The sequence below is a fragment of the Colobus angolensis genome, unplaced genomic scaffold (assembly GCF_000951035.1).
Source record: "Colobus angolensis palliatus isolate OR3802 unplaced genomic scaffold, Cang.pa_1.0 Scaffold447, whole genome shotgun sequence".
Classification (NCBI taxonomy): Eukaryota; Metazoa; Chordata; class Mammalia; order Primates; family Cercopithecidae; genus Colobus; species Colobus angolensis.
The window spans coordinates 464,276-475,134 of record NW_012117899.1 but is presented as its reverse complement, the minus strand read 5'-3'; the positions used below and the strand labels follow the sequence as shown (position 1 = coordinate 475,134).

General features: G+C 47.3%; 1 protein-coding gene across 3 annotated transcripts in view; it reads right to left on the bottom strand.

Moving 5' to 3' along the window:
- Positions 1-1,762: 1,762 nt before the first annotated feature.
- The window catches only part of F11R (F11 receptor), a 47,820-nt gene continuing 38,723 nt past the window's right edge, over positions 1,763-10,859 (bottom strand). For 2 of the 3 annotated variants that reach the window (XM_011957597.1, XM_011957596.1), the window contains 9 exons: positions 7,814-7,882; positions 7,536-7,643; positions 7,149-7,295; positions 6,665-6,867; positions 6,394-6,496; positions 6,158-6,265; positions 5,910-5,922; positions 5,555-5,603; positions 1,763-5,418 (listed from right to left, as the gene is read on the bottom strand). In XM_011957597.1, coding sequence (XP_011812987.1) covers positions 5,383-5,418; positions 5,555-5,603; positions 5,910-5,922; positions 6,158-6,265; positions 6,394-6,496; positions 6,665-6,867; positions 7,149-7,295; positions 7,536-7,643; positions 7,814-7,882 — 836 coding nt within the window. In that variant the 3' untranslated portion in view covers positions 1,763-5,382. The remainder of the gene's footprint in view (positions 5,419-5,554; positions 5,604-5,909; positions 5,923-6,157; positions 6,266-6,393; positions 6,497-6,664; positions 6,868-7,148; positions 7,296-7,535; positions 7,644-7,813; positions 7,883-10,859) is intronic. The other variant, XM_011957599.1, reaches the window with a different exon arrangement.

The window sequence follows — 10,859 nt, the reverse complement described above, 5'->3', positions numbered from 1 at the left end:
GATGCAGGGGTAGGGTGCCGTCAGCAGAGTGACCCCTAGTTCTAAAAATTCTACATCTTTCCTACTTTATCTATGAAGAGTTGACTTTTTGAACCCAAAGGCAGAATCTGACTTATTACTATCGAATTTCAATTCAATAAAATTTAATAAACTGGAGTTTACCATTCCTGATTATTTGAATCCTCATTCTGCACACTGATGATGTTGCAATTCCTACCAACCCCTTGCCATCCACAAATATGATATGCATGCCTTCTGTTTTTCATCCCGGTCACTAGCAAAACTGCATTAAGTTTTATCCTTTACTCCAGAAGGTTGCACTCATAGGCCCTCCATTTCATCAAAAGCCTCATACTTAATATGCCTCACTCTGTCCAGAGTCTGTTGGGACAGCAGACTCAAGTGAGATTTGTCACACTTCAGAGGAAATCCCAGGCCAAACATCATCAATTTTTTTTTTTTTTTTTTTTTGAGACTGAGTCTCACTGTCACCCAGGCTAGAGTGCAGTGGCGCCATCTCGGCTCACTGTGATGCCTGCCTCCCAGGTTCAAGCAATTCTCGTGCCTCAGCCTCTCGCGTAGCTGCAATTACAGGCACACACCACCACCCCACCCAGCTAATTTTTAGTTTTTTTGTTTTTTGAGACAGAGTTTCACTCTTGTTGCCCAGGCTGGAGTGCAATGGCGCGATCTTGGCTCACGGCAACCTCTGCCATCGGGTTCAAGCGATTCTCCCGCCTCAGCCTCCGGAGGCGCTGGGATTATAGGCATGCACTACCACGCCCAGCTAATTATTGTATGTTTAGTAGAGACAGGGTTTCTCCATGTTGGTCAGGCTGGTCTTGAACTCCCAACCTCAAGTGATCTGCCCCCTTGGCCTCCCAAAGTGCTGGGATTACAAGCGTGAGCCACCACGCCTGGCAATTTTTATATTTTTCATAAAAATAGGGTTTCACCATGTTGGCCAGGCTGGTCTTGAACTCTTGACCTCAAGTGATCTGCCTGCCTCAGACTCCCAAAGTGCTGGGTTTATAGGTATGAGCCACCACGTCCGGCCCCAGCATTACTTTTAATGTTCTCTCTCCTCAAACCCACATACCCACCTCTACAAAAAAAGTTAACTTCTGTTTCCAGCTCCTCCTCCTGCATTATTTTCCATTCTGGGTCACTGAGCAGGATATAGGTTACCCAGCCTCCCCTCCCCAGGATCTTAATCCCAGACCTACCATTTGCCTAGGACTGGTTGTGTGAACTTAAGCAAATTCCTTAGCATTTCTCTGCCTCTCTTCCCATCTGAGAAACAGAGATAGTAATAGTACCTAGTAAATAAGTTAACGGATGATAGTAGTAAGAAAAAGTGGGCCGGGCACGATGGCTCATGCCTGTAATCCCAGCACTTTGGGAGGCCGAGGTGGGTGGATCACGAGATCAGGAGTTCAAGACCAGTCTGGCCAATATGGTGAAACCCCATCTCCACTAAAACTACAAAAAAAAATTATCCGGGCGCGGTGGCAGGTGCCTGTAATCCCAGCTGCTTGGGAGGCTGAGGCAGGAGAATCACTTGAACTCAGAGGGTGAGGCTGCAGTGAGCTGAGATCGCGCCACTGCCCTCCAGCCTGGGTGACAGAGTAAGATTCAGTCTAAAAAAAGAAAAAAGAAAAGAAAAAATATTCCATTTCATATCAGATTTTCATAGCTAGTACCAGAAAAGGGGCAATAAGCTGGAAAGGCTAAAGAATTGGTTATTTTTTAATGTAAATTGTTGTTTTTCTTCATTTGTCTACTTTATTAAGCTGTCTTCATGTACCGAGAAACATACTGTCCCCTCATTTAGAAACAGACGAACTCCATTTTCCTCCACTATCCCCTCCCCTGTCCCTGTCCTTGATCTGTAGATCCTGTTAAGACAGGTAAAACAATGTTGGTCAAAGGGTACACGCTTTCAGTGACAAGATGAACAAGTTCTGAATATGTAAGATAGAACATGGGAGGTGATGTGGCTGGGTGCGGTGACTCACACCTGTAATCCCAGCACTTTGGGAGGTGGAGGCGGGCGGATCACGAGGTCAAGAGATCGAGATCATCCTGGCCAACACAGTGAAACCCCGTCTCTACTAAAAATACAAAAACTAGCTGGGCATGGTGGCGCACGCCTGTAGTCCCAGCTACTCGGGAGGCTAAGGCAAGAGAACTGCTTCAACCCAGGAGGTGGAGGTTGCAGTGAGCCAAGGTCGCACCATTGCACTGCAGCCTGGCAATACAGCAAGACTCCGTCACAAAAACAAAAACAAAACAAAACAAAACAAAAACATGGGGAGGTGATGTATGTGTTAATTGACCATGGCAATCATTACACAAATGTATATGCATATCAAACCATGTTGTATACTCTGAAGAAAATTTAAAAACGACAGGAACAACAAACACATCCTTAACACTCAATCATTTTATCCCAGAGTATGCTGAGTTCATGTCTCAGGGGAAACACCAAAATCCATGGAACTGCTCTCATTTTCTATCCCCTAAATGTCACTTTAACATAGGAAATGTCCATTTTGGGGTTATTCGCATTCAAACACAGGCCAGTGAAAAAAGCTAAATTAAAATGTAATTATCAAGGTAATGGAAAGATATCCTAATCTCTTAATTAACAAGACTATCAGGAATATTTCAAATGTCCAATCACTCTAGGAGTACCAATTCTCTTAAGGTAAGAACTTCAGGATTTAAACAAACTCAATGTGAAAAATAAACATTTATTACAAAAATTAGTTTTGACATTTTAAAGTGAATGCAGACAAGGTGTTTTCCAGTTCAAAAGGTCTGTTGTAAGCTATAGAAGTAAATTCCAAGGCTGATAATAACTGACTCATATTCTTCACAAGTGGCCTAGACAACAAGGAACCATTCACCTCAAATTCACAGAGCCATGAATCACCTCTGCTTCCCCATGATCTTTTCCATATCCCTTCTACTCTCTCTTCCAACTATGACACAGAACTGAAACATACTTTAAAAATCTCATCCTTGGCTATGCACAGTGGCTCACACCTGTAATTCCACCACTTTGGGAGGCCAAGGCAGGTGGATCAAGAGGTCAGGAGTTTGAGACCAGCCGGACCAACATGGTGAAACCCTGTCTCTACTAAAAATACAAAACTTAGCCAGGCATGGTGGCATGCACCTGTAATCCCAGCTACTCAGGAGACTGAGGCAGGAGAATGGCTTGAACCTGGAAGACGGGTGATCACACCACTGCACTCTAGCCTGGGTGACAGAGTGAGACTCCGTCTTAAAAAAAAAAAAAAAATTCATCCTTACTGAACCATTTCATAAGCTCTATTTTGTCTAGTTGGATTTCATTTCTTCTGGAAAATTTATTTGTTATTGGCATGTGACCCTTAACTGATGGCTTAATTAGCATTTTGTTTTTCTTTTTGGATCCTTAATAGAAAACTCAGTTCTGTTAGGGATTTCCAAATAGGATAGGGCAAAGTGGCACTCAGTATATCCTCCACAGAAAGAAAGAAGCAAAATCAAGCCAAGAGGACCCTTTATTTGTCCTCTTGCTAAGTTAATAGACTGGTGGGATGGTGGTAGATGCAGAAACAAAAATGTAAGGGCAAAGGGTCCAAATGGGGAGGAGGAAAGCAATGACAGCCAGGCCTGTCCTGCTCATTCGCGTTTATTCACATGCAAACCACCCATGATCTGGTCTTCAAATTTCTTCTGAACTCCACCCCACTAAATATAGCAGCAGTTACTACTTTAAACAACTACTAAAGCACTTGTTCTCCAAATGACCTGAGAAATCCCCCCGCCTCAGCTCTGGGACAGTAGTTCCTACAGCCATAGGGAAGTCTGTTAATGCACCTGGCTGGACAGGAGGTACAAGAGTAAGTACTTTCTCCTCTCACTTGGTGGAACAGGCCAAGGAGATCCCCCAAGTACAGCATCAGCTTCACCCTGAGTACCTTCCTCCAGCAAAGGAAGGCCTGGCCACAAGAGGGCTCTGGAATGAGGGCCTGAAATTCAGAAGCTCTGCCTTGAGATAAGAACCCGGAAGGGGCAGGACCAGGCACTGGGAAGCAGCCCCAGGTTGCTGGGAAGCAAGGCTTTGAGGCATTTTCCTGTTGTACAAAGGAGCCCAGGAACCCTCAAAGACTTTTTCCCCTACTTACTTCCCACAAAAAAGAGCCTTGACAAACCAAGGTTTTATTTCCAGCAACATCCAGCTGATACAAACACATAGAAATACAATCTCACCAAAGAGCCCTCTAACACACGCCCAATTTCAGCATACAGCTAAGACCACACAACACACACACAGGCTCAACAAAGAGCCAGGATCACTACACACATCTCCACAGCACCAGGAGCACATCTCAAAAGGGTCTGTCCAGTAGTTCCAGTCAAGGGAAGGGTGATGGCCTGAGCCACCAGCTCCAGCTTTCTTCTTTTCTATTCTTTCTTTCCTTTCTTTTTTTTTTTTTTTTTTTTTTGAGAAGGAGTTTCACTTTTGTTACCAGGCTCCTGAGCAGCTGGGATTACAGGCATGTACCACCATGCCTGGCTCATTTTGTATTTTTAGTAGGGTTTCTCCATGTTGGTCAGGCTGATCTTGAACTCCTGACCTCAGGTGATCCACCTGCCTCGGCCTCTGGGATTATAGGCGTGAGCCACCATACCCAGCCTCCAGTTTTCTTTTCTTTAGAGCAGTGGTTTTAAATATTTTTCACTTCACGTTCTCTGAAAATTTACTATGCTGTCCACAACAAGAGCTCCCATTTTCCACAGACACAGTCAATGTCAGTCGGCTTGTATTCAAGAGGACAGGGCAGAGGGACTTCCCATGGGAAGACAGAACAGAGTGGGCCCCAGAGATAGAAGGACCCCAGTGTCATCACCAAACAACCATTTCAGCTGCTCTCGCCTCTAATCCCTACTCTAGAACAGCTGGCCCCAGTCCTCAGTACACAAGGAAAGAGCCCAGAACCAAGCTCAAGATCCCTATTTAAAGATCCCTACTGGCCAGGTGGGCAGTTGAGTGCAGATTCCTGGGAGCCCCACCATTTTTGCTGTCTGTTTAGAAGGGAAGTCAATGGCATACCCAGGATTCCTACGTGATCCCTCATAGAAATGGGGAATAAAAACTTTAAACAAGTTCCAGGACACTCAGCAGTGGTAGGAAAGGAACGGAGAGAATGAAGGAGGAAGGGGCACATAGTTGACATTATTAAAAACACATCCTAAGAAGTAGGGGGCCGTGTGGGGTGTAGAAGACAAATAAGGCATCCTGTGAAACGACATACATCAGGGGCCAGAGTCCAGTAGCACCTGAGTAAGGCAAGTGCAGATGACAGGTGGTGAGCCCGACTAGGCTCACACCAAGAATGACGAGGTCTGTTTGAATTCCCCCTGCAGAAATAAAACATCGGGTCAACTCTCAATAGTCTTCTTTAGCTGATAATCCCCAAAATACATAAACATGGGCTAGAAATCTCCTCACTCCAGCCCCAGGTAGCCCACCCCTGCCCAGGGCAGGCATACTCACTTCACTTCGAGCACTAGGCTGGCTGTAAATCACCTTCTTACTAGAAGTCCTGTGAACAAGCCAGAAGACAGAGACACTCAGCCACCTAGGTGCTTATTACCTCTCCTTGCCAACTTTAAAGGCCAGAACCGAGAATGCTACAGAAGCACAGAGTGTGCAGCAGAAAGGCATGGGTGGGGGGAAATAGAACAGGCCCAGGGCCAAGGCCACAGAGAAAGGTCTGGATATCCTAGATGCCTTCCCTCCAAACTGGTTGCTTCTGCCTTCAACCCATTCCCCCGGGCCCACTTCAGCTTCAAACGGCATGCATCCATGCTCTCAAACTTGGAGAACCCCAGGACAGCACCTCACTTACCCTTTCTTTGTTCCTGAAAGAGAAGAAATGGGATCATGAGTGTCAGCAGGACAGAAGGCAGTATGACTTGGGAAGATGGAGGGGCAGGCCCCCAGCTCTTGGTGTGTGTCAGATGGGTGATCAGTGTTCCCCAGGGGACAACACCCACACACATGAGCACAGTATCAGGGTCAGTACTCAGATGACACCCATGCCAGGCCCTGGGATGGGGGCAGTACAAAGGAGAGCCTCTGGGGGCAGATACTTACTGTCAAAGTGGCCTCGGCTATAGGCAAACCAGATGCCAAAAATCAAGATTCCCAGGAGAATCAGGGTTACAAGGACAGCTGCCACGATGACCCCCACATTCCGCTCCACTGTGAGACACAAATGAGAAGTCAAGCACCAGGATACTCACTCACGGTACCGACAGGATCGCCAATGGCAGGATGAAAAGCAGACGCCGATCCCCACCCCAGGTCTGGGCTCAAGCCCTAACTCTCACCAGCTTCCATGCGCACAGCATTTGATGTCATGGGTGTCCCATACCCATTCCGTGCCTCACAGCTATATTCTCCAGTATCAGAGGCTGACAGGGGATCAAAGACCTGAGGGAGGAAAACTAATTGGCTTCCTGCTTGAAGAAGCAAAATAGCCATTTTTTAATGTCTCCTGACCCCAATCCCAAGTGCACCCTGCTGCCTGTTCTTCCTCCCACTTTTTGGGGTTCTATAACCGCATGCCCCACACATCTTTCACCACCACCCCATCCATACCAGCTCTCCTGTTGTGGGATTCAGGACATAGGAAGAGTTGCTGAAGGCACGGGTGCTCTTGGGATTCGTAGGCATCACAATCCCATCTTTGAACCAGGTGTATTCAGAAGGTGGGGAACCATCTTTTTCTGAGCATGTCAGCACTGCCCGGTTCCCAATGGTGGCAGAGGAGGGGATGCTAACTGTAGGCTTGGATGGAGGCACTGTGGAAGAGAAAGACAGAAGGTGCTGAGTACAGGGTGGGGGCTGCTTGAGTCTAAGTAACCAACTAGAATGGTACCCCCATCTACTTGGCTCAAGCCTCCCACCCTCACCATGCCCCTGGTTGCCACCTAACCAGGGCTTATCGCCTCTCTGGCAGCTCCAGGACCCTGAATAGTCCCACCTGTGGGCATTCTCACCATCAAAGAGCTCCAAAGCTCAGCAGAGCCTGCTAGGGGAAGTAACTAACTCCAGGCCCACCCAGAAGATATGTGGCACATACCAAGCACGATGAGCTTGACCTTGACCTCCCCATAGTTGTTGCCACCTTCCTCAGAGACCATACAAGTATATGTCCCGGTGTCTTCACGTGTCACGGACTTGAAGGTGATACCACTTGGCAAGAAGGTCACTCGGTCCTCATAGGAAGCTACCACAAGAGGAGGCAAGGGCAAGGACAGAGTGAACTGGAGCTAAGGGATGCTGATGAAGGGGGCATCCAAGGTACGCAAGTGCTCTCCTCTTCCCCCAGAAAGGGGAGTGGGAAGGCCATGAGGACTTGAGCCCCAGGGTGTGCCCTGGGATAAGGGCACAAAGCCTGGATCGTAGAATCCAGGCATGATAACCCCTCCACAACCTAGGCAATCAGGAAGGAGGAGAAGCAACTCACCTGTGATCTTGTTATTATAGCAAACGAGTTTGGTGGTGTCTCCTTGGTCAAACTTCCACTCCACACGGGGAGAAGAAAAGCCCGAGTAGGCACAGGACAACTTCACAGCTGTAGACAGGGTCAAAATGAGCCGGAGGAGGAAGCAGCAGCAAATACACGAGATGGGGAGCAGCCCTAAACTGCAGGCTGGGCTGGGTGCTCTCTAGGTCCCCAGGCGGCCGGCAACTACTCACTCTCACACCCTCGAGAGCCACCCTCCACGGCCCCTCCCAACTCACGATTATTCTCAGGAATTCTGACTTCAGGTTCAGAAGAGTGCACTGTAACACTGCCCAATGCCAGGGAGCCTGAGGAGAAAGAGGTGGGCCCCGTCAGGAGTAAGCAGAGAAATGCCAGGAAGAGGGAGGCACAGACCCAGCAGACAGGGCTTCTCCACTCACAGACCCTAAGCGGAAGGGATTCCAGACTTATGCTCCTCCTGACTCTCACACTTTGTCACCATGATTCTAAATGTCTTCTTTAAGTGCTTTTTGCTACAATTGCAGGCTAATACTTCTTTTATCAATGGAAATCTCTCAAATGCAGCTTCTTTTGCTTCTAATTTTTCTCCCTGTGACTCCCAATAATCTAATTAGATTTCTACTAGTCTAAGGGCAGCTTCCAGAATGACATTTCACCGTTCAGAGAAAGCTTCTCAACAAATGATTGCAGCCACTTGTCAAGACAATGATAGAAGGAAGCCAGCAGGGCTGGAGGCAAGGGATGGAAGGGAAGGGCAGAGCCATAATGAGGATAATAACAATACTCGACATTTGTGGAGCATGTGGTGCTTTTTAAAGTGTTTTCGCATACATTATGACACGTTGCATCATTTGATCCTGGAAACAAGCATGACAGATCGGCAAAACGTGTATTATTGTCCCGAGTTTACATGAGGAACTAAGAGTACAAGAAGTAAATGTGCCTAATGTCATACAGCTGGGGCCAGGCCCGGTGGCTCAGGCCTGTAAACCCAGCACTTTGGGAGGCCGAGGTGGGCAGGTTATGAGGTCAGGAGTTCGAGACCAGCCTGGCCAATATGGTGAAACTCCCGTCTCTACTAATAATACAAAAATTAGCCGGGCATGGTGGCACGCCTGTAGTCCGTTACTTGGGAGGCTGAGGCAGAAGAATCGCTTGAACCAGGGAGGCGGAGGTTGCAGTGAGCCGAAATCGTTCCACTGCCCTCCAGCCTGGGCAACACAGAGAGACTCAATTTAAAAAAAAAAAAAAAAAATCACACAACTGGTTCTGAGGTGAAGCTGGGACTCGAAGTGGGTTCAGATCACCTCATTAGAATATTCTACTCACCAAACGGAGAAAGAAAAGGTAGTGTGTGCTGGGCGGAGGGAGGGAGGAGCAACGAGGCGCATCAGGGTTCACGGGAGGGACCCACAAAGGTCAAATTAAGAAGCAGTGACCAGGCCGGGCGCGGTGGCTCAAGCCTGTAATCCCAGCACTTTGGGAGGCCGAGACGGGCAGATCACGAGGTCAGGAGATCGAGACCATCCTGGCTAACACGGTGAAACCCCGTCTTTACTAAAAACTACAAAAAACTAGCCGGGCGAGGTGGCGGCGCCTGTAGTCCCAGCTACTTGGGAGGCTGAGGCAGGAGAATGGCGTGAACCCGGGAGGTGGAGCTTGCAGTGAGCTGAGATCCGGCCACAGCACTCCAGCCTGGGTGACAGAGCGAGACTCCGTCTCAAAAAAAAAAGCAGTGACCAGGGATTCTGGGACCACACGGTGCAGCTACAAACCTGCACTTACACAATTATTCTCATTCACGTTTCCAAAGTCAAATTCATGAAATATCCTTTTATTCATGGCTTCAAGTCAGGACCCTGTCTTAGATAAATGTAGAATTCAAACACATCTGTTAAATTCAAGTACATTTTTCCTTTACTTAATCTTGACCTCTGAGACTCCCCTTCCTCTCTGAAATATGAAACAGATGTGCTCTAAAGTCCTTTAGGTTTCTTTTTAATTTTGGCATTGATGTTTAGACAATATCTGTATACATGTATTTCAATCTGACATAATAACACTGGGCCGGGCGCAGTGGTTCACGCCTGTAATCCCAGCACTTTGGGAGGCCGAGGCAGGTGCTTCATGAGGTCAGGAGATTGAGACCATCCTGGCTAACACGGTGAAACCCCATCTCTACCAAAAAAAATACAAAAAATTAGCTGGGGGTGGTGGTGGGCACCTGTGGTTCCAGCTACTCAGGAGACTGAGGCAAGAGAATGGTGTGAACCCAGGAGGCAGAGCTTGCAGTGAGTCGACATCACACCACTGCACTCCAGCCTGGGTGACAGAGCCAGACTCTGTCTCAAATAAATAAATAAATAAATAAATAAATAAAACTACTTTATTTTAAAAAAAAATAACACTATGAATTAGTCCAGATAAGTATTCTCTCTCCCACTTTATAGATAAGAGACTCAAGATATAGGTTACTCTTTTATCCTTTTTTTTCTCTTATTATACTCTTTTTCTTTTTTTTTTTTCTAAGATGGAGTTTCACTCCTGTTGCCCAGGCTGGAGTGCAATGGCGCTCTCTCAGCTCACTGCAGCCTCTGCCTCCCAGGTTCAAGTGATTCTCCTCAGCTTCCCAAACACTGGGATTACAGGCACTTGCCACCACACTGGCTAATTTTTGTACTTTTAGTAGAGATAGGGTTTCATCATGTTGGCCAGGCTGGTCTCAAACTCCCCCTGCAGCCTCCCAAAGTGCTGGAATTACAGGCGTGAGCCATGGCGACCAGTCTAATTTTTTTTTTTTTTTTTTTTTTTGAGACAGAATCTCACTCTGTCGCCCTGGCTGGAATGCAGTGGTGCGATCTCGGTTCACTGTAATCTCTGCCTCCCAGGTTCAAGACATTCTCCTGCCCCAGCCTCCTGAGTAGCTGGGATTACAGGCACCCGCCACTACGCCTAGCAAGTTCTAACTAGTTTTTTGTATTATTATTATTTTTTAAGATGGAGTTTCGCTCTAGTTGCCCAGATTGGAGTACAATGGCACGATCTGGACTCACTACAGCCTCCGCCTCCCAGGTTCAGAAGATTCTCCTGCCTCTACCTCCCTAGCAGCTAGGATTACAGGTATGTGCCACCATGCCCGCCTAATTTTGTATTTTTAGTAGAGATGGGGTTTCTCCTTGTTGGTTAGGCTGGTCTCGAACTCCTAACCTCTAGTGATCCACCCGCCTTGGCCTCGCAAAATGCTGGAATTACAAGCATGAGCCACCGCGCCTGGCAATTTTTTGTATTTTTAGTAGAGACAGG